Source organism: Phocoena sinus, chromosome 1 (genome assembly GCF_008692025.1).
Source record: "Phocoena sinus isolate mPhoSin1 chromosome 1, mPhoSin1.pri, whole genome shotgun sequence".
Classification (NCBI taxonomy): Eukaryota; Metazoa; Chordata; class Mammalia; order Artiodactyla; family Phocoenidae; genus Phocoena; species Phocoena sinus.
In genome coordinates, this window is record NC_045763.1 from 28,997,883 (window position 1) to 29,021,552 (window position 23,670).

General features: G+C 42.2%; 2 protein-coding genes across 6 annotated transcripts in view; both read left to right on the plus strand.

Annotated features, from left to right (window-relative positions):
* AGO1 (argonaute RISC component 1) overlaps positions 1 to 10,914 on the plus strand; it is a 35,568-nt gene extending 24,654 nt beyond the window's left edge. For all 3 annotated transcript variants that reach the window (XM_032649981.1, XM_032649988.1, XM_032649998.1), the window contains 5 exons: positions 915 to 1,109; positions 3,292 to 3,426; positions 4,040 to 4,141; positions 4,470 to 4,669; positions 4,908 to 10,914. In XM_032649981.1, coding sequence (XP_032505872.1) covers positions 915 to 1,109; positions 3,292 to 3,426; positions 4,040 to 4,141; positions 4,470 to 4,669; positions 4,908 to 5,016 — 741 coding nt within the window. In that variant the 3' untranslated portion in view covers positions 5,017 to 10,914. The remainder of the gene's footprint in view (positions 1 to 914; positions 1,110 to 3,291; positions 3,427 to 4,039; positions 4,142 to 4,469; positions 4,670 to 4,907) is intronic.
* Positions 10,915 to 15,643: 4,729 nt separating this feature from the next.
* AGO3 (argonaute RISC catalytic component 3) overlaps positions 15,644 to 23,670 on the plus strand; it is a 121,147-nt gene continuing 113,120 nt past the window's right edge. Inside the window, exon 1 of one of the 3 annotated variants that reach the window (XM_032650009.1) lies at positions 15,644 to 16,135. In XM_032650009.1, the coding sequence (XP_032505900.1) occupies positions 16,117 to 16,135 (19 nt within the window). In that variant the 5' untranslated portion in view covers positions 15,644 to 16,116. The remainder of the gene's footprint in view (positions 16,136 to 23,670) is intronic. The other 2 variants (XM_032650025.1, XM_032650035.1) reach the window with 2 other exon arrangements.

Here is a 23,670-nt window from a genome sequence, read left to right on the forward strand (position 1 = left end):
TTTCTTTTCGGAGAGAGAGCAGTGAGAGTGTAGGCTGTGGCCAGAGACTTGGCCCTGTCTCCATCACTTTTGTTCTGTGTTCGAGTTTCCCTCTCTCTCTCTGTGCCCACTTTTGGAATACGAACATATCTCTTCTCTGAAATCCCTTTTAAGGGAGTTACTTAGTTGCTGCGATTGTCCTTTAGTCTTCCCCATCCCTACCCCTGATCCACCTAGTAGATTAGATAGCTCTCCAATCCCTCTCCTGACATCTTTGCTCCCTGTCTCATAGGGGCTTCTGAATTGGCTAAAGGGACCAGGCCTTCTTTCCCACTTCTCTTTCTTCAACCCTCAAGTTTCTCTAGGCAGACTGGGCCTACCTCAGTAAATGTGGGGAACCCTATACTATGCTTATCTTTAATTTCCTTGTGGCCATCCATCCTAGTAGGCTTTGGCTATTGTCCCCTTAGAAAATGATGTTATTCCCACCACCCACAAGAACACTCTTCACTGTGGTTCCTAGCGTAGATTAGCACTTGAATTGAAAAAAAAAGATAAACTTGTTTTTGAATGAGGTCACTCTTTGAGCTAGTAGTGCCAAACCTTCACATGCCCCTCTGCAAGGAGTAGGGAAATCAAACTTACCAAGTACCTACTGTGTGTTAGGCCCTGTACAAGATGACTTATATGTGCTACAACAGCACTGCAAGTAGGTGGTATTCTTATCTCCATTTCAGAGGAGGAACAAGAAGGTCACGTGGATTAAGTAACTTCCACATGTGTGGTAGAACAGATTGAACCAGGGCTTATTGAATCCAAAAAACCTCATTCAGTTGCATAGTTGTTTTGCTAAGTGGCCTTTCCCCAAACCCAGAACCTAACAGTGTTGGGAGGGTGGAGGTTCTGGGAGCTGATCCTGCCTCTTTGGTTATCAGGTGGTAGGCAGTATGGATGCCCACCCCAGCCGTTACTGTGCTACTGTGCGGGTGCAGCGACCTCGGCAGGAGATCATTGAAGACTTGTCCTACATGGTACGTGAGCTGCTCATCCAGTTCTACAAGTCCACCCGCTTCAAGCCTACCCGCATCATCTTCTACCGAGATGGGGTTCCTGAAGGCCAGCTCCCCCAGGTAGGGCCCACAATAGGTCAAGAAAACCTCACATTGAGGCCGGGGGGCCTGATGGTAGCAGAGAGTACTGCTGTCTTTTCTGAGCTATTGACACTGGGAGGTGCTACTACTTAGGGAGGTTTGCTAAATGGAGTAGTCTTGGAAGCAGAGATCACAATTGAGAGATGGCGTGTACAATCACTGATAGACCTTTCTTCTTGTAATAAAAGACCCTCAGTGCCTATTTACTAGTTGGTCCATGTTGAAGACTGATTCTTTAGATCAGTGGTTCTCAAACTTTAGCATCCATCAGAATCTTTTGGAGAGCTTATTAAAGTAGTTTGCAGAGCTCTACCCTTAGAATTTCTGCTTCAGTGAATCTAGGATGGGGCCCTAAAATTTGTAGTTCTGACAGGTTCTTAGGTGATGCTGCTGGTCTGGAGACCACACTTTGAGAATCACTGCTATTGACCTTCACGATGTTCCTCCTATTCTTTCTCCCTGCTAAGCCTTCGTATTCTGTTGTTTAGATTAGTGTACTGAACTGGTTTCCTTGACTACCATTTAATACATAGTAATATAACTACCATTTATTGGGTACCTCTTATGTGCCGTAAACTGAGCTAAGCACTTTGTATGTATTCTATTTAATGCTTACAATAACCCTATGAAATAATTATTATTCCACTTGACAGATGATGAAACTGAGGCTTGAAAATGTTAAATGATTTCTTCAGTGTCATCCAGGCTAATAAGTGGTAGAGCTGGGATTCAAACAAATTGGTTAGATTCCAAAGTTCATGCTCTTAACCATTATGCTCAATTTCCTCCAAGTCATACAGTGTTTCCTAAAATGCCAGATGCATTTATCATAACATGTCTGTGTTTAGAGATGTCTAGTGACCTCACATAGCCTGGGGTTAAAATTCAAACTGCTTAATAAGCAAAGCAGTCAGCAGTTATTAAGCCACTATTAGGTTTTTTGTGTTTTTACTTAATTATTTGTTTTAGTCTTCACAACAGTTTTGTGAGGCTGATCTTATTAGTAACTTTAGTCAGTGTGGAGAAAATGAGACTTAAAGGGGTTAAGTAACTTGCTCAAGATAATAAAATTAGATAAAGCTTGGGTTTAAACCTAGTTCTAATTGATTCTAAATTGTATTTACTTCTGCCATACAGTTTTTACTCCCTGTACCTGACATCCAAGGCCACAAGGCAACTACTGACTATGGTTTTTCACCTGTGGCTTCTTGAGCTAGTCCATTTTTGTATAATACTGCTTTTTTTCAGGACTGAATTTATCTAGTCACTCTACACCCATTTCTGAACTATGTGTCTAGTCTTCTATGGTGGTCCCAATCCTGTCTGCTCTTAGAAGCTCATGGGTAACTTCCATTTTCCTTCTGATCCTAAATTCAGCCTTACTTTGGGCATTGTGATTTCTCTCTGAACCTTGGTTCTGTGTCTTGATGTTAGGTCTAATTATACATAGGAACCAGGTGAGTGCTCTCTGCTGATACTAAGCCTCCTGGCTAGGCTTTATAGGAACATGTCAGGTGAACTGTCTACAGGCATACCTCGTTTTATTGCACTTCGCTTTATTGTGCTTCGCAGATACTGCATTTTTTACAAATTGAAGGTTTGTGGCAACCCTGCGTCCAGCAAGTCTGTCGGCACCAGCATTTGCTAAAACTTCATGGCTCTGTGTCACATTTTGATAATTCTTGCAATATTTCAAACTTTTTCATTATTATTATATTTGTTATGGTGACCTGTGATCAGTGATCTTTGATGTTACTGCTATGACTCACTGGCTCAGGTGATAGTTAGCAATTTTTAGCCATAAAGTATTTTTTAATTGAGGTATATACTTTTTTTTTTTTTTAGACATACTGCTACTGCACACTTAATAGACTATAGCATAGTGTAAGCATAACTTTTATATGCACTGGGAAACCAAAAAATTCATGTGACTTACTTTATTGTAGTGATCTGGAACTGAACCCACAATATCTCCGAGGTATGCCTGTATAAGGCTGATTTTGGTAGGAAGAGCTTATCATCTCTAATGGTTGGGTGTCAGCTTATAAAGAGAGGCTGAACAAAAAGCCGTATTACAAGTGGCAACCCCTTAGTTCAGAAAGATGCGTGAACTCAAGAGGAGCTGTATGTCTCTTTGTCTCCCTCCTCACCCTGTGCCTAGATCCTCCACTATGAGCTGCTGGCCATTCGTGATGCCTGCATCAAACTGGAAAAGGACTACCAGCCCGGGATCACTTATATTGTGGTGCAGAAACGCCATCACACCCGCCTTTTTTGTGCTGACAAGAATGAGCGAGTGAGTGAGGGACTGAGGAAGCCACCCATACCCTTATCTTGTCTCCCTTCTCTTAATATGGAAGAAGCCCTTGAAATAAAATCTGGGGTTTTAGTCCTTGGCCTGTCCATCTTCCCTGGTCCCTTTCTTCCCCTTAGCTCTTGTGGTCCTTCCTCTGCTGCTTCCTTCCCTTTGTTTCCCCCTTCTCCCCTCCTTCCCTTATACTTCATCTCCCTCCTCCTAGCTCCCTGGCCTATAGACCCCATATATAGACCAGCTCCCAGAGAAGGGAAAGGGAACTTCCATTTATTGAACTTCTCCTATGTGCCAGACACTGTACAAGGCGTCTTCCTCACAGCAGCCCTGTGAGGTAGGTACTGTTATTATCTCCAGTTTAGCCTCAGAAAGGTTAAATGACTTGCTAAGATCACACAGCTAATAAAGGGTGAAAGCAGCACTTAAACACAGGTCTGTGTGACTTTAGAAGCCTATTATTTCAATTCCCAGTACCCTCTGGGAATAGCAGCTTCTACTTTACTCTTGGGATTCTGATGGAATCAGATTAGAATTGAGTTGGGGCCCTAGTTAGGGTCATGCAGGTCTTGGGATCTCGGTTGTCTTTGTCTCTATACAGATTGGGAAGAGTGGTAACATCCCAGCTGGGACCACTGTGGACACCAACATCACCCACCCATTTGAGTTTGACTTCTATCTGTGCAGCCACGCAGGCATCCAGGTAGCTGGGCTATGTCCTGGGGTTTCCAATGGGTCAAAGATTAGTTGATTATTCCCACTGCCTCTAGAATATATCATTCCTCACTGAGTGGCATTCAAATCAGGATTGTTCTCTTAATAAGCCCTTCGTGCACTTGAACATGAGTGCACTTTGAACGTCTTAGGCAGGTTGCCCATAAGATGAGTGCTTTATGACATAGGTGGCTTTGTGTCTGCCTTTTCATGGGTGGGTCTTCCAACCCAGCCATACTCTTAATAGTGAGCCTGTTCCTTATCATCAACCATCCCCTCTGCCCAACCTGGGGCCCCTCACCTTCCTATCTTCCCAGGGCACCAGCCGACCATCCCATTACTATGTCCTTTGGGATGACAACCGTTTCACAGCGGATGAGCTCCAGATCTTGACGTACCAGCTGTGCCACACTTATGTACGATGCACACGCTCCGTCTCAATTCCAGCACCTGCCTACTATGCCCGCTTGGTGGCTTTCCGGGCACGATACCACCTAGTGGACAAGGAGCATGACAGGTGAGGCCTGGGATCAGGCTGGCTTCCTTTTTGCTTCAGCCTCTGGTACCAGACCCTCTCAATTTTCCTTGGGTAGTAGGAAATGAGTATTGTCCGATTTGATGTCCTTGGGCTCATCAGCCCAAATCTGGGTTGGGGTTTTCTCTTAAATTGTTATGGGAATTGGCATCCTAGGGGTGGGGGAAGGAATTAGCAACTCAGTTCACCAGGAAGGACTTCTTTCATTTTTCCTTTTCAGTGGAGAGGGGAGCCACATATCGGGGCAGAGCAATGGGCGGGACCCCCAGGCCCTGGCCAAAGCCGTGCAGGTTCACCAGGATACTCTGCGCACCATGTACTTCGCTTGAAGGCAGAACGCTGTTACCTCACTGGATAGAAGAAAGCTTTCCAAGCCCCAAGAGCTGTGCCGCCCAAATCCAGAGGAAGCAGGGAGGGAGGTGGGGCAGGGAGGAATGCAGAAGGCCTTGTTTCCTCTACAGAGGGGGCGAAAGGGTGGGGAACAGGGCCAGTAAGCCAGACCACCAGCCAGAAATCTCTGATATTCACCTCATGCCCTCCACCCCTCACCCCATCTTGTCACATCTGGCCCTGACTCCACTGGACCAAGAGAGGCAGCCCCGGTGCCCACCATACACACAGATGTCGCATGTGACTCACAGTGCTAAAGACTCATGCCTGACAGCTTGGTAAGGTCGGCCCTGCAGCCCTGCAGTCAAAAGCTGGTAGGTTTGGGTTTGATACTTTAGATGGGAAAGTGAGGGGCTTGAAAAGTGGGTGGGAGGAGGGAAGGATTTTTTAGGAGCCTTAATCAGAAAAGGTCTAGATTTGTTTAAGAAGAAAAACGAAACCAGATGCAGATCAATATTTTAGGATACTAGATGTTTTAATGGGTTGAGAATCCAGCTTGTAGGAAGATTTTTAATGCTAATGGTTTGGTTGCCCCTCCCCCAGCTGCCACTCCTCTTTCCCTTATTCCTCTTTCTCCACCTTTTCTACCCCACCTTACACCTTCTCCCTGACAGACATCCAGCCCCTAGTAAGACTTAAGGCACTATGGCACTTAGCTCTGAAGTGACACGACCCTGTCTTCCTTCCGCCTGCTGGTGGGTAACCAGTGCCTTCCCTGTAACGGTAATGCTGCAGAACTGCAACCTTTTGTACCTATTTTTGGGGGGGTGGGGGCGGGGTGGGGGTGGGAGAGGAGGTAGGTGGGGATGAAATACCCCTAACCCAACAAGCCTCCAGCCAGAGCGCCAGCTATTTTGCATTTGAAGGAGTTGACTTCCATATTCATTGAGCTTTTAAAAAGATCGCCACCTCAAGATGGTTAAAATCCATTGACATTTGCACTTTCAGACATGACAAGTCTCTCGGAGCTGCTGAGGTGACTGGCCTCTGGCCTTTCCACTTACGTCTCCTTTCTTCCCGTCCCCGCTTCCTCCCCACCTGCCTGGGTCTGGAGTTACTTTCATAGCATTTCTCACTCTTGGCTTCTTTTTTTTTCCCTGATGGTCAAGTCTGTTTATGTTTCAATATTTTTTAACTGGGGTGTCTTTTAACAAACGATCCTTAGGTCTAAAATAAGAAAAAAAAAAAAAGCAAAAACTAAATGTTATTTTTATACCATAACTTGAGTCTATTGCCAAAATCTGGAAACCCTCCCATGCCCAATGAGTTTACATCCCAGAAACATTGAGCCGTCAGAAGGAACTATGTACCTGACTTGTTCTTTGGCCTGGCTCTGTAGGGGGTGGTTATCTCCCCAAGGTGGGGCTCAGTCTCCACCTTTCCTCTGTGCAGATAATATCTTTCTCTTGCTGCAGGCACCCCTTCTGCACTGCCCTGCACTCTTTTCTGCAAGTGCATCTTCCCTTCCTCTGGACTGTCCTCTGACACTTTGGCTTATCCCAGATTTCAGTGTGTCCTGTGGATAGGCTGGGGAATTTTGCTGCTCCCTTTTGCTTCTGTTTACACAAATGAATTTTTCCTGATTTCCCACTAGGGCATGTGAGTGGGTGGCATAGGCTTTTTAAAAAATTTTTTCCTGTCTTCCTGGGTAGAGATGGGGTTTGGCTGTGTTGCAGAACTGGAAAAGTAGGGGGTTCTAGCTTGGGGCCTGTTGGCCTTGAAGCAAGGCTTCCTCATTTCTTGACTGTTCATTTTTTCCTGTCCCACTGCTTGGGATGAGGAGTTGCAGCTTCAGTGTGGAAATTCCTCTTTTTGAGGAGCCTGGGCTTGGGCTTGCCCCAATCTGGTGATGAAGCCATGACACTTTAGACCTAGCTCAGGCTTGGAGGCCAGCCAGAGGAAGGCCGGTCTGAATATGGGCGTATGAAGTTAGAGCTACCATTTCCCCTCCCCAGCAGCCTTTGTACAGACCCAGATTTGCTATGCAAAACAGTCTATCCCAGGTTCTGTTCTGGTTGGCTACTTTGTTCAGCAACTTCACAAAACGTAGCACAAACATTGATTATGGAGAAGGCATCAGGACTGTTGAGTAACTCTTCCTTTACTTCTTTCCTGCTGGCTACAGTGTGGGGTGCCCCATGGGCACAGCCCAGCTGAAGAACAGAATGGAGGGCTCTGGGAGGAGGCAGCTCACTGGAGAGCCTACATTCCTTACACAAGTGCCTAAAGAGAGTGATGCCAACACTCCATCTGCCCTGTCCATCGCCTTCATATACTGTCTATTTTGTGTTCAGTCACCCTTTGGGGAGGAGAGTTCTCTTGGGACAGTGGGCTCTGAGTGTTCTCTTCTTGGGTATGTTTTGGGGCTGGGATCAGGGCAGTATTCCTGGAGGGTCCAGTCATTCACCAGCATTTTGCAAATGTCCATTTGAGAGCTGGTGGCAGCCACCTACTCTCCACAGCAAGTTTGTGTTCTCCCCTTTTTCTCTCTTTGCCTCACTCTCTCCAGTTGGGTTTTGAGCTGAGGCTTGAAATGCATTTTTTAGCCCTTTGGCATTGTACATGCCATTTAAGAAATAAAAGCAAAAGAAACAGCTTGGGCAGTGGCAAGAATATGACATCTTGCTGTGATTTTCTCTATTTCGTTTTATCTTTGAAACTTGAAAAACACCCTTGACCTTGAGGATTACTCTTGTTTGAAAGGTGGTGCATGCAGATTGAGAAGTGGTGTTGGCAACAAGCTTTGGCTTTCTTTGATTTTGTTCAAGTGGTGCTTCTTACTTAGGCTCTGAAGAAGCTCTGGGGAGACCCCAGCCTCATCCTCTTAGAGAAGTCTCCTGCTCCCTTTGTTCCACTCTTTTACCTTCCTTTTCCTCTTCTCTCTTTCCCTGGCCTCCTTTTATTTTATTTTCTGTTCAGTCAGCTTGCTTGCTGGCCTCCCTGCCTGTCTGCCTTTGTGATGATGAATTCTCTGCATGGCTAAAATGATCGCACTGTTCGCTGGCAAGGTCAGGCTTAGCTCCTCGGCTGCAGAAGACCAAGAATCTTCTTCCCAAGCCCAGTGATGTCCTCACTGGGCTGGACTGCCCCCAAACTTACGTGAGGGCATAGCAGAAGGCCTGCCCAACTGGCATGAAATCAGGAGGGCTTCTGGCAACTTCCACACCTGTCCACTCTTTGGAGTTGGTTTCTCTCATTGCTTTTTCTAGATCTGGTTTCATTTCTCTCTACCTGGGACCTCCCTTTTCTGAGGATGTCCTAGGGTTGACCTACTTGGTTATCCAGCGTTGAAGGGTTAGGGGATAGACATGGGGGAAGAAGAGCGGGATGAGAAGAGAATGGAGAGAATTTGGCTAAAATCTGGGAAAGGAGAGCACTGCTCATTGATCACTTTTCCAGTCCAGCCTAACTCACTGGGGCTGAGGTGCTACTGCTGGCCGCTGGGGATAAGCCTAAGGCTGTTGTTGTGGGAAACTTAGGCTTAGATTAATGCTGAAGAAGGTACCTCACAGTGTGAAACCTCCCTAAGAAGCTCCCACCTACTCAGTAGCTCCACTGCAGCCTCCTTTTTGGCTCAGCAATGATGTTCTTGGATAGTTTTCTTGTCCAGAATTCTGTAAATGAGGCCAGCAAGATGGGCAGCCAGGGGGACACTGTGACTTCTTAGCTGGCCCATAGGGTATCTGCAAGGCTGGTGGGACAGTGTTTTAGACCTGGCATCATGTGTAACAAAGAAGGATGAAAGTTCCTTCCCCTTCAGGGTAGAGAGACGTCTCTAACTAAAATGCAGTTTTGGAAATTACATGGGGGGAAGTTATTTTTATTTATATTTGCTGGGCGTAGGCCAATCCAGGATGGTAGCTGGGATGCCTTCCTTCTTAAAGTCTGATCATGGCAGGGTTATGCAGGGCACTCTTTCCTCTTTGGCCTTCTAAGCAGACTGGGGAGAAGGGATTCTCTGGTTTTCTCTTTTCGCCCATTTATTAGGACTTGCCTTCTCCCTGGACAGGGAGAGAGGCTAGGTTGGTGCTCTCCCCTTACTCTACTCCTACTGACTTAGAACCTCTGGCTGCTGTTTGGGAGCCCAAGAAAGGTAGTGGAGGTTATGGGCTCAAAACAAAAGAAAACAAAGCAAAAAAACAATAAGGTGGGGAAGGCAGATTTCCTTCTTTAAAAAGGAAAATAGGAAACCCTCCAAGGATTGTGCAAGTAAAGACAATATGTCGAATGCACTGACCCCCCTGGTGTAGTAGCAATAAGGAAAAATGAAATGACTTTCCTGTGCACACAGTCCAACCTGATTGGTGTGTGATGTTGCACTTAGCAGCCATCTGGTGGGCATGTGTGTCTACTCTGGGTTTCACTTTAGTTTCTAAACTTTTTATCCCTCTCAAGTCCAGCATGGTTGGGGAAATGTCCCTGGAGCCCCACAGCTGTGTACTTGTTTGCATTTGTTTCCCTTTGAGACTTGTGTTTGTGTCCTGCTTTGAGCTGTACCTTGTCCAGTCCATTGTAAAATTATCCCAGCAGCTGTAATATACAGTTTCTTCTGAAGCAAGCAACAGCAGCAGCACAATTCTGTGTTTTATAAAGACAACAGTGGCTTCTATTTCTAAAGTGCGGACTCTCTCTCTTTTTTTTTCCTTAGCAAAGCAAACTGTTGGGATTAATTATAATCTCTGATAGATTTTACGTTAGAATAACAGATTGTTAGAAGAGCAGAACCATCACTTTCTAAAGGAGTAAAGTGGGTAAAACAAATTCCGGAGTGTTGAAACTGCAGATTGTATGTAATCACAGGTCCTCCATTTATTCTTCATTCAACAAACATGCAAAGCACTGTGTCTAGAAGTATTATGAGGGGAGTAAGCAGGCACAATTCAAAAATGAGGAAAACAGTGTTTCTCTCTTTAAGGAGTTTAAAAAGTTTGGTGGTGGATATCAGTAGCCAGATGGTTCTCTGGTACCATTTAGAGAGATTATGAGGACTGGAACAAGGCTCTAGGGCTGTATCAATGAAGATAGAAAGGAAAGCGCAAATTGGAGAGACACTTGGGGAGATAGAATTAATAGGACTCCATGGATGATGGAACAGGAAGAGAGGAGTAGAGGCTAATAATGTTCACTCTTCTTGAGCAAGTGAGTATATTGGGACATTCCTCTAGCCAAGACTGGGGGGAAAGGGAGACTATAGAAGGAAGGTGGTACATTTTGTGAAGAAAGACAATTAGCCTTGTTTAGACTGAGTTTTGAGGTTCCCATGGGGTAACAAGGTTAAGGTTTCCAGTAAACATTTATGTTTTGGTGCTCAGGGAAGACTGCAAAACTGTAGTTATAGATATGGAATTCATAATCATATAGATGGTAGGTAAAACCATAGGAATGAACAAGATGGCTTAGAGAAAGAGTAGAGCAAGAGAAACCTAGTGTACGAATGTAGGAAACAAGAGATGAGGAGAGGAAGTAGAACCTAAGATGACAGATCACACATAGATACCTTGTATGTTTTTGACTGCTTTAATGAGATGGGAGAATAGTCAAGAGTGGAATAGGATTTAAGAAAGACAAGATTAACAACATGAAAACTGCTGCAGTGAAGGGGGAGGGTTATTTTTTTCTACTTAGTTTGCTGTCTTCCACACCATCTTCTCTGGGATCTCGTAAGTATATGGTCATTCTCCAGTATTTTTTGAAAATGAGCATTGGAAAACCTAACTTAAACCAGGCCAAGACTGGGACTTCCAGGTTGTTCACCACAACCACCAGCACCATTTCCACCTCCAGCTTCCTCCTATCCTCAGGAGATGCTTGTAAAAGAATAAAATAAACAAACCTAATTTTGCTCCTAACTAGTGTCATAGGTGGTGTTCCAGTGCACTCAGTAGCACTTAGCAACTTGCTCTATTTACTCTCATGACTTGTTTTCCCCAGAGCCTGTGAACTTCTAGGAGCAGAAGCTACATTCTATTCATTTTCATCATCTCAGGGCCATAGTGTGTATTGTGGGGGTGTGTGTGTGTGTGTGTCAATATTTGTGAGTAGAAATGAGCTAGAAATCTGTGGTTCTTGAGTACAGAGGGGAGAATCAAGAAGTGATACTGAGTCTGCAGGATGGGCTCAGTATTCCTGAATCTTCAGGTAAGCAGAAACAACCAGATTATCATCACCTTTTCTTACTCTCACCCCAGCTTCAAGGTTCTATGATTTTGTGCCTTAAACTGTTGGTGCAGTTGTCAAGCATGTAAGTTCAGCATGCCTCCCTGGTACTCCTAGATTATTGTTATTTCTGTGTATTGGGGGAAGATGGCACAGAGAAGGATTCTGGCACAGGGCCCAGTGAGAAATTTCAGTGGCAGTTAGTATGTACAAGAGTGGGCCTAGCATTTCTCTGGAGGCCAAGTGTTCAAATTGCTAACCTTTGGCTACCCCTGCCAGATTTGCTTGGAAGCAAGCCAGCCAGACCCATGCTCCTTTTCACCAGCAAGGAGTAGTGAGGTTGGTTGGACTTGAAGAGCAAACTGGAACATGGAGGAGATTTTTCCCAGTTGAAACAAGACAAATTTATGACCGTTAATGAAGCAGAAAGTGTTTAGCAGAGCAAATGGGAAGATAATCATTATACCACGTTTTGGTTATAAATTTCATTGCCATAAATGAATGATGTTAAAAAGATTTCAGCATTTGGCTCTTGGTTGCTACTCAAGAGAAAAACATGGTGGGAGCCCAAGGCCTGATTTATCTGGTCCTAGAGCTCAAGGTTTGATTTAAGGCTTGTCCTAGCACCCCTGGATATCCCTTTTCAGGATTGGTTGAGCAGCCTTCCCTCTGCCCTGTCAGTTGGCATCATATACTGTAGCACATTGTTGTCTGTCAAGTGCCTTTAGGGTAGAATGAGGCTGTGTATTTGTTGGGTATCACTTGGCTTAATAGACCCCAGAATCACATGGCAGTTAGGGTTTGGCGGCTAAAGGAAAGGGTTATAGTGCAAAAAGAAGAATATTTTCAAGTTCTGAGCCTGGGCCATCCTCAGACTACTGTCTGTACTGCTTGAATGTAAAGAAGCATCGAATTGGGAAATTAGCTCTCCATTTTTCTTCCTAGTTTTCAAGATATTTATTCCTTTGGCTGTAAGCTAAGGAAGCCTGGCAGGCTTAGAAAGTGCACAGAGCATGACAGAAGCACTCTTTTAAAGCAGCAGTGTTGAGGAGCTGGAAAAGTGGACTTGCTGGAGGTGAGGTGCATTTAGAAGCTCTCCATTTAAGTACCACAACTACCTTCCCAGGATACCGTATCAAGATTTTTTAGGCCACCGTGGCTTACCCTGCAGGAACACACTGTCCTCTTATTCTAGACTGCAGCAGCTTCACCACTGTCCTCTTGGCAGTGTCTTTTTGGGACAAAGAAATTTTGAGGAACTTTTCTGGGGACCTTCCCCACCTTCTGAAGGCAAGGAACTTGCCTTATAAAAGAGGCAGTGGGAGCTCCTAGCCAGGTTTTTGGGTTGTTAATGGAAGTGAACTGGAAAAGGAATAGGGACTTCGGGTACTTTGAAGTACTTGGCTAGGTGTTTTGTACAGTATCCATTATAATTTGGTTGTATCTTCACAGCATTCGTGTGAAGTAGTTTATCAGTTACCTTCAATTGCAATAGCAAAACCCAAGTAAATTGGCTTAAATAAGGAAACTATCACATGACAAGAAGTCCTGATTTCATATGGCTCCAAGGTTGGATAATTCACTGGCTCAATGATAATATCAACATAACAGATTATTGCAATCTTTTTGCTCTGCTATCCTTTGTGTTGTTTTATCCTCATACTAGTTCACCTCAGGATCCCAAGATGGCTGCTATAATTCCAGGAAGGAAATGCTGACAGAACAAAGTCTAGCAGAAGAGGGACTAATTTTTCCCAATGTTTCATTTTAAAGAAAGGGAATCCCTGGAAGCCCCAGCAGATCTGGCTTAATGTCTCATTTGCTAGAAATGGGTCATTTTCCCACTATTCTGTCATTGGCAAAGCAAATGAGATCATCCATCATGAGTGGCTTAGATTAATTACAAGTTATCCTATGAGTCATGTGGATTAGAAAGACAAATCATGTTTGCTAGGTGAGAAGGGATAAAAGGCTCTTGGGTAGGCATCAAGCAGTGTCTGCTCTACCTAGCTACTCTGGGTTTTACAGATGAGGAATGTGATGTTCAGAGAGAGTGACTTTCCAAGAATCACAGATAGTAGCAGAGGGCCTTCAGTGTCAGCTCTGACTGTCCCTAAAGCCAGTATGTTTTATATTGTGTTCTGCTGCAGTACAAAGTAGCTTCCTTTCTGCCGTGTAAAAATTGCTTGTCTCGGAGAAGAGATTTCAAAGTGTCAAGTCGGCTAACTTCAGCCCATGCAAGAGGAAAGGGTTCTATCCAGTTGCTTTCCTCATCCAGTGATGTTTTTCTAGCACAGGAAGCTTGGAATGCAACTTTCAGAGGGCACTGATTTCTTTGCCCCCAAGATTTCTGTACTATTTTACAGTTCTCCCTTCTGAGAGCAACCAGTACCACAAGGGATGAGGGCAGAGTTGCCATTTTTGAAGCCCACTTATTTATTGGTCCATCCACCTGCCCCACAGATATTTATGGGATGCTGCTATGTACGAGGCACAGGCACTGTTCTAGGCACTGGGGCTATGACAGTTAAGATACACAAAGACCCTGCACCATACCCTTAAAAGCAGACTCATTTGGGAATGAGGTTGTCCAAAACTAGGATGTGCATGTTGTCGGGAGAGCCTCATACAGCTTGGCTTTGGGCAGAATCATTCAAACTTTTTTGCCTTCCTACTTCCTGATATTACAATTCGTGAGCCTTTCATAATGGGCTCACAGGTGGGGTCCATGGATAGCAGAGGTAGATGGGAAGGGATCATTGACATTTATTAAATTGGGCTGAATTAGAAGGTCCCAATCCTGTTAAATCCATGTCAACAAAGCCAAGAAGCTTGCAGTCATTTAGGGAACCAGTTGAGGGGGTTGACGGGTGAAAGACTCTATTTACCCCTGTTGAATGCTGCTAAGGACTTGGATTGTGTAGAGTCAAAGATTGAAAATAACTTTTAAGATAGTGTTTCATCTAGTGACATTTGATATTTTGAAATTGGGGAGGGCATTTTCAGTATAAGGGGTAAGGATGGGAAGGAAGAAGTGAGGCAGAATTGGAGTCAGATATGGGTTTGAATCCCATCCATTTATTAAGTGTTTACTATAGGTGCATCTAATAAGTGCTTTAAGATGATAACAATAGTAAATGCCCTCACTAACATTTAGGGAGGATTTTCTCGGTGCTTTATGTACATTCCCTAACTTCACAACAACTGTGAGGAAACTAAAGCCCAGAGGTTCAAGTGACTGATCCAAGTCCCACAGTGACTGGGGGTGGGGGGGGAACTAAAGATAGGATTTTCCCTCCCTTTCCTCTTTGTCCCAAGCTTTAAAAAAATAATGTATTTTGATTGTTAAAAGTCTAAACATTACTGATACTCAGAGACAGGGAAAAATCATGAATCATTCCTCAACCTGAATAAAATAGTATCACATTTCTTTCAGGCAACAAATACTAATGTGCTGGTCTTAATAACCTTATAAAGCTTACATTCTAGTGGAGGAGGGGGCACCCAATAAACTAGTGAACAAAAATTGCAGATTGGGAGAGGAGTTATTAAGGAGATACTGTAATAGTATACAGGAGTACCTCACCATAGATCTGAGGTCCGGGAAAGGCATCTGAAATGTCTTGAGGTGTGAAGAGCGGTTGGGGGGCGGAGGGGAAGGGGTGAGTGTGAAGAGGAAGGAGAGGGCTCCTGGCCAAGGGAACCAGAAGCAGAGAGGCTCCAGGTCTAATAGAAAAGCGCTTTCCCCGTTAGGGGAGGCCGACCAGTATAGCTGTCGCATGATGAGGAAGAGTCTCGCTTGAGGGGAAAGGCAGGGGCCTCGTTACGCCTACAGCTGGCCCCGCTGGCCCCGGGATGGAGTTTGGGTCCTGGTGTGACCAGGCGTTATTAAAGAGTTTTTAACATGAAAATAATAAGAACTGATGTTTGTGTCAAGTCCTGTTTCATAATCTTTCCCCAAGTTATATTGTACATCCCCCCCCCCCCCAAAAAAAAGGTCCTCAAAGCAACTCTACAGGCTTGATCAACTAACACTTGGTGGTCACTTGACCGCCTGCAAGAGGAGGAGGTGCGTGGGTCGGTCCCAACTGGGCGTGGCGGGAGGGCCTCGAGAAGAAGGGGGCCTCTCCCCAGGACAAGATTGGCCCAGGGCCTTCACAGCTGCAGGTCTTGGTCCTGCACCTCAGACCAGCCACGCTTCACGAAGGCTCCTGTCCAGGTTAGCTATGCCGCCCTCCGCGACCTCGCCTCGGGCAGGCACTGTCCCGCACCAAAGTGGTGGGAGGAGTCCAGCCCCTCGGGGTTGTCTCCAGCAGGCACGGCAGGGCGGAGGGCCGCGGGAGGGCAGGCCCCGCCCAGCTCGCGGCCGTTGGCCGCACCCCATCGCGCTCGCCCCAGGCCCCGCCCAGGCTCGGCGCCGGCTCCGCGACACCTCCCCTGCGTCCTCCGCGCCGGCCGCGCCCGCACAGACGTCGCGTCCGCACGGTTAGGGCGGAGAGGCGAGGCTTGGATGTCGGGCGAGAGCCCGGGCAGCGGAACTGACGCCAGCAGGCTTCCGGGGGCGGCCCCCGGGGAGGTCGGCGGCGGCGCCGCAGTCGTGGAGGGGCACTGGGATCGTAGGCGGCCGCGGGCGACGCAAGTTCCGCACGGAGCCCGTCTCTTCTCGCCTCACGCTTCTTCCTCTCTCCTAGTTGCGCGCTGCCTCCCGACGGCCGCTCTTCCTGACGAGAGCTTTCGGAGTGCGGTTGCTGAGGAGAAGCCGTCACCACCCCGCCTCGGGGCCGAGTGAGGGTTCCTGTCGCGCCGCGTCGCCCCCTGCGCCGCCTCCTTGCCCTCAGTGGCGGGCGCCCTTCTCGCTGGAAGCATTCCCCCCAGCTCCATGAATGGAAATCGGCTCCGCAGGTGAGTGAGTCAGAGCTGCTGGTCCGTCCGTTGGGGGTAACCGCAGAGCATCGTCGCTCCCCGCGCCCCGGCCCAGGTGCGCGAGGTGAGCGCCGTCCCCCTTCGGTCCCCCGCCCGGCCCTTCCTCCGCCTCCCCGCAGACCCGCCGCAGTTCCCTGGAGCCACGGAGTAGGCGATGACACTGCGGGGAAGAGATTGCTCAGAGGGTTGAAGTTTGGGGATCCCTAGGCCATATTACTCTTTTTTCCCCGGAGTCTAGAAGGGTTTGCCATCTTTTTTGTTACTCCAGTTGAAGATACAACGGGGTGTGTATTCTTTAATCGGGTAGTGTGTCCCGTAGAGGCACTGGGTGGCCAGCCTTCTCCCTTATGTATCTCCCTTCTGTAGTTGTGAAGATGCATTAAGATAACAGATGAGAATTAAGTTTGAAACAGGTATTAGTGCAACGTCAAATGCAAGATGGAATTTCTTCCATCCCCGAGTTCTCATCTATGTTTGTGACAGCATGGGTACATATAATAGTTCCTGAGGATCTTGGAAATGTCATATCAGCCTGGATCACTGCTGATGTGAGGAGGTAGATCTTAAAATTGCTGACTATATATATATGTTTTCATTCTATATTCCCTAGAGAATCGGCTATCATATTCTTGGAAATTTGGAATTTAAGAAAACTGCTTCTCTCCTTGGGAAAAAAATGACAGTCTTGAGAAAAAATTGCATCATGGGCAGTACTTATTTTAAAAAAAGAAAAAGCACTTGTTACGGTCTGTAGTTAATTGAAGGACATAAAGTAGGTGTTACATAACGATTTGCTTTCCAAATGATCATATTTGGTATGTTAAATTTGGAAGTATGCTTCATCCAGCCAGTCACAGTTTTATAACTTAATTATGAAAATATTAAGCGGCGGGTGTCTTCTTACTAATAATACCACAAGTCCCTGAAATTCACATCTCATTTTGCCAATTTGAGAGGCACCTAAATATGAGATAAGAAAAACTTATATGAAAGAAACCAGTGACATAATGATATTAAAGGTTTTGTTGACTACGTTAAGGAGTATAATTGTCAAATAGATGCAAAAAGCCCTTAGGAATTGTAGAGGTGGGCTGGGGAGAAAGGTTTATTACAAGTTTTATTATATGGAATTTTCTCTAATCAATTTTTACCGTGTCTCTTTTGCATGCTCTTTTTTTTTTTTCATGTCTCCTTAAAAAGGGAAAGGTTTGTCTAGATTGTGAAGAGCTTTAGACTCTCGTTTGTTTATCATTGATTTGTAGGTTTCCGAAACTATGTTGCTTTTGTTTTCCAGTTTTCTAATACACTGTTTAGGGAATGTGATGATTTGGGAGCTATACGTGATTTTTACATAACTGTTCTGTTGTTGAGCCTGGAAAACAAACATGAAAGTTAAACACTTAACTACTTATCCTAAAATTTTAAAGATATTTCCAAAAATTTTTAAGGTTCTTTTCTTTTTTGCGTTTTTCATGTGAAATTATTCCCAAATATATGGGCAACATCTTAGAAAATACTTCTGAAGTCAAACTGCCTAGCCAAGGGGTCCAACTCACCAAGTACGATTCAGTAAATGCTCCTAAGAATTCTTGAGCTATAGATAAGTTTTACTTCTTTTTGCATGAGCCGTTGCTGAAATATATACCTATTTAACTGTCCTCACATCTGAGGAGGTATAGTTAGATTTGTCAGCCATATGCTTGGACATCGTGAAACACAAAGTTTATTCTTCAGTGCAGTTTATACATGATTGACTGTAATTTAATGATGAAGATAAAGTATAATTTGGCTTAAGATTGTCATCATCAAAACCAAAATTTTCATTCTTCCTGAGACGTGTAATTGTTATGCTGCAAGTGAAATCGAAAGCATAATTGGGAAAAATGTGCAACTAAGTCTAAAATCAAGAATTTGACAGATACATATTTTGGTTTAAAAAATTTTAGATGCATATTTTCTCTGATAGTCTATTGAGTCAGTGTTGGATCTTGGCTCTCCAATTTTGTTCTAAGTTTTTCTTTTGTGTGGAGATTCTCAGGAATCATCTTATGGCAAAATATTTTAAATTCTAATTGTTAGGTGGATACATAGAAAACTTAAATTTATTTACATTAGAGGACTAGAGATACAAATTCTATATAATTGTTCCTTGGCAAATCGTTCTTCACTAAAAGTTAATATTTGTCTATTCTTCCCTTTTGCATGTAATATTTTAAGTGATCTTTTAAGGATGTCCTGTACAATGTAGTGATTTAGTACTGTGTTAACTCTGATTTAACCAAAAAGCTGGCAGGCACAATTGGTTTTTAAATAATAATAATCAGTAGTTTAGCATCTGTGCCTATGACTCCTTAGTTAGGGGAACTTCTGATGAAACCCTATTTTTTTATGCTTTAATTACAGCTGGACTAAGAGTATATATATTTTCATTCCAAATAAAGTGGGAATAAAAGAAGCAGAAACATTCATTAAGATATCAGTTCTCCTGAGTAGCTATCTTTTAGGACTGTACTATTCTAGTATGTATTTTTAGGTAAAGTCAGACTACTGTTAAAGGGCAGAAGGAATTGTACTTACCTACCAATGGAAGAAAAACATTTTCTATTACCTTAAATTAATAATAATGCAAAGTGATTTGACATGTTTGGTAGATGTCTTATACAGCCTTGCAAAAGTGAATAGACTATGTTTCTTAGTTATATTCTTGAATTCCTGTTTGAATGTAGCTGTTTTAGGACTCTGTGCTTCTTTAATAATAAAAATCAAGAAAAGTTATTTGAGAACAAGTTCCAAAGGATGTGTGGAAGCTCAATTTGAATGAGGTGGATAAAAGTTGTGGATTCAAAGTACTAAAATATGTAATGCCATTAGGTTTTCAGTTTAGTATTTCTTTAATCCCTTGGGAAATGTTTTTATTGTTATATAGATTTTCTCACTTGTAGATTTTTGTCTTGAAGAAGATAAAATGCTGTTCTGTCTAGAGGGCATGAATTATAAACATGGAAAAGGTTTTTCTACTTTGTTGTTGCTTAACTTTTAGCTAGTGCTGCTCTGGAGTGACCATTTTAACTTTTTCGCTAGTATTTATTGCTGTTGACTGGCATTGGGACTTATAAAAATGTGCAAGATTATTTTGATTTTTGTTTTAGAATTTAATTTCTCTGACAGTGATGGAAAGCCCTGGGGGAAAACTGTAAAGGAGGCAAGAAACAACGTTTTTCTTCTAAACAAAGACTTGAAAGTAAAGCGGGAAAAAGAACATCTATGAAACCCTTAAACATAATTCGATTAACATGATGAAGACTTCAAAAAATTATCCTTGATTTCATCACCCTGATATAACCACTCTTTAAAGTTTTAAACCAATTTCCAAGCTAATAAATGTATTAATTAAAAAAATTTTTTTAATGAAGTAATTTAGGAAAGTGGTTAAAATGAATGAAACAGTTTCTAAGTGCTACGTTTGCTCTTTCAGAGAATTTTATGTAATAGGTTGATAATTTAGAATTAATTTATATTATCCAGTGGGAACATTGCATTTGTTTGGTTCTGTAGGCCTGGTCTGAAAGTATGCAAAGAGGCCAGAGGCCCTGTAAAGGGGACATTTCCAGGAAAAGTTCTATGTTGTATATGGAAAAACCCTGGCTCGAGATAGAATTCTTGCCAAATTGTCATAAACTGTTAGATTCTAATTGAATACTACATTGCTTTATATCACAACCATCTTTTTTCACACTGGTTTCCATAGTCTTAAAATAATTGAGGGTCTACCTGAAAGATGAATTAAATATTATATTTCGTTAATCTAAAAAATTTTTTTCCTCTTATAATACTTAAAACTAGGATCTTAAGTAATTTATGTGTGGTTTGGTTTTCTTTTGTTTTAATGGATGGGAGGAAAAGGCAAGTGATCTGTTTTCAGGAAGGTAAAGCTAAAAAGATAATTTATTTAAGAATAGTATTCTTTCCAAACCTGTTTAGTCTCGGTTTGTTGTGATGAACAGCATTCACCAGACATTCCTGCTTCTAATTCAGTTGTCTAGGATACTCAATAGACCCTCATTCTTGGCTCATTAACAAAACAGATGTGAGAAAGAATATTGTGTGGTTTTTCAACCATAGTGGTTATGCTGTTAGGATACATGAACAGCCTTTCTGTATTTGGAGTTTCTATAGTTTTCTGCCTTTATCTGTGTTTTTAATATTAATGATTTTCTTTGGCTACCCATTGCTTTAAAAAAAAAAAAAGACTGCTGAGATTTAGCAAAATCTTGTTACACAACTGATGCTTTCTCTTATATCTTAAATGTGGGCTCTCTGTGGTTTGGTTGCAATAAATTATGTACATTAGTCTGGAATGTTAGTTTAATGAAATAATCTGGAAGAATTCTTTGTTTTAAATCAGCCAGTTATTCCTCTGTTGTTTCTAAATTATCAAGTTCTTGAGAAATCAGAAGATATCTGTAGGATATAGTCATGGGATATTTTTATATTCTTCATTTTTGCAAGAAAGTGTTCTCGGTTGTAGGCTTACATAATACAATTTTTGAGTCATTACCAATATTTGATATTTTAACTGATTTCTAAATCTAACAACAGAAGTTCATTAATCTATCTCTGAATTTTAAAAAAGGTTGAAGAATAGATTGTAAAATAGGCTTATATCTTAGCAGTGAAGTCCTTTTGTTTGTTTGTTTGAAGAAACTTATAGCTTCTAAATTAGGACTTGCTCTCTATCTGGGTATTTAACATAAAAGTGGCATTCTCTAAAATTACTCAAAATTTTTCTAAATTTTTGCTTGGGTGATCAAAGTTTTTCAAAAGCTACCCAAACTTTAATTATAAAATAAATCACAAGGCATTTCCATAGTGCGTGGGCTACTTGTTTTCCAGGGAGAAAAATGGCTTTGAAATAATGGTTCCCCATAGTGCATCTGAGAAATTTAACCCCCAACAGTCGAATGTTCTAGAGTGATTATTTAGCTACAGTGAATATAATAAATGTAATCTGTTATAAGTGCATTGTGTTTATACAGGTTCACTGAATGAATACGTAGACTTAGTAGATAAGAAGTTACTGAAATCTCATGCTGATGTTTACTAGTTAGCCTTGTGGACTTAACTAGTAAACAGGCATTTAATTATGTCAGATTTTGAGGTCAACACATTTATTTTTTCAAAACAAAAATAAAAATTTTTTCCTGGTTGTAAAAATGCATGTTTATTATTTTTTAAAAAGCAAACAGTAAAAGAAAGTCTAAAATAGAAATGACAATAAAATGATCCCATTCTCCAGATAAAACCATTGCAAATTTTTCTTGTATATCTTCTCAAGCGTCCATCTGTCATCATATTGTTTTTAACCTGCTTTTTCTACTCAATATTGTATCATGGATATTCTTCCTTATCATTACTTATATCTATGTAGCAATATAGCAACATAATAATTTTTACTGAGTACATAGCATTTAAATTTTTTATTTTATTTATTTATTTTTTTGCTGCACTGCGTGGCTTGTGGGATCTTAGTTCTCAGAGCAGGGATTGAACCCAGGCCCTTGGCAGTGAAAGTGCGAAGTTCTAACCACTGGACTGCCAGGGAATTCCCACGTTTAATTTTATATTATTAATTAGTGTCATTGATGGTGGATTAGATTTCTTTCCAGTTTTTTATAAAATTATAACTAAAACTTTGGTAATTATCCTAATATATACATCTTTGTATAGTGATCCAGTGATTGCTTTAGGATAAATTCCTAGAAGTAGAATGGTTGAAACGAGGTATCCCATGAATATCAAAGCAAAAGTTCCCAGTGAAAATCCACAATTTGGTAATAGGCTATAGTAGTGCTGTAGTTGATTCTTATTTCTTCATTGCTTATTTTCATCAATCACATTTACTATAGACTATAATTTAGCTTTGGACTCACTAGTACACGTTAGATTGTTAGGTCAGTGAACAACACGCACATATGCTTTGAAAATGTATGGTTTTTTGTTTGAAGTTTAACATGGTTAGTTGTTATTAGCCAGTACTTGCTGTAGCTACTAAAAGAAAAGTTTGAAGTAGAAATGCCAGATAGTGCATTTTATTTCTGTGTAATTACATTTTCAACTCTAGTGGGCAATATATGTATTTGTTAAATAACTAAAATGTGCCTCTCTGGAAGTATAATTTGTTGTATTGACAGAATTATTTCTTCCAGTAATTTACATTAAAATATTTTGTATACTTAAATTTGATGATTTTATGGTCAGTTACAGTAGAGTTCTGTTACATTGCTTATTCATGAAACAGAATTTTGGTTTTTACCAGTTTATATAAAAAGCATGAGGGAAAATAACAATAGTGGAGAAAAAAATCGTCAGTGGAATATAGTGTAGAAAGCATGGGTTTTGGAAACAAATCCTGGCTCTCAAATTAACATGGTAACGATGTGTCATTGTAGGTTCATCGATTGTAACAAATGTACCACTCTGGTGTGGGGATGTTGATATTCGGGGAGGCTGTGCATATGTGGGGGCAGGAGGCATATGGGCAATCTCTACCTTCTGCTCAGTTTTGCTGTGAACCCACAACTGCTCTAAAAAATAAAGTCTATTAAAAAAATTGATTGTGACTTTGGGCAGTGCTTTTAATCTTCCTTAATCTTAGTTTCCTTATCTGTATAATGGTATAGTAAAGAGATTCAGTATGCAAAGGAAATGACATTCCTCTCTTCCTAATTTTTAAGACATTTTATTATAGAAAATTGAGGATGTATATGCAGAACTGTATAATAAACTCCCATGTACCCATCGCCCATGTCCAGTCATGTCCGTTCTACTTTCCCCTCCCCTGTATTTTTTGAAGCATATTCTAGACATAATAATATTTTATTTATAAATATCTACTAAGTACATCTATAAGAGATATGGGGGACTTCCCTGGTGGTCCAGTGGTTAAGACTCCATGCTTTCACTGCAGGGGGAGCGGGTTCAATCCCTGGTTGGGGAACCTTGCAAGGCGAAGCCAAAAAAAAAAAAAGTTATGGACTCTTTAAATAAGCCACAGTACCATTATCACAGCATAAAATAATAGTATAACCCTTTATATCAAATATTCAATCAGTATTCAAATTTCAACTTGTCTCAGATATTATTCTTTTTTTTTTAAACAATTTGCCTTTTTAAAATTTATTTCATTTTTGAGTCAGGATCCAGATAAGTTTCCCACATTGTGAATGATTGATACGTCTTTTAAGTGCCTCTTAATTTGTAAGTTTTCTATCCTCTTTCCCCCTACAATTTATGGATTGTTTGTCCTTTTAGACTTTCTCACAGTCTGGATTTTGCTGGTTCCATCTTCATGGTGTAATTTAACGTGTTTCTCTAAATTTACTGTAAACTGCTAGGACCAAAAAGCTTGATCAGATTCAAGGCATGTGGGATCTTAGTTCCCCATCCAACCAGGGATCGAACCCCCATCCCGTGCTGTCTGGACGCACAGGCTCAGCGGCCATGGCTCACGGGCC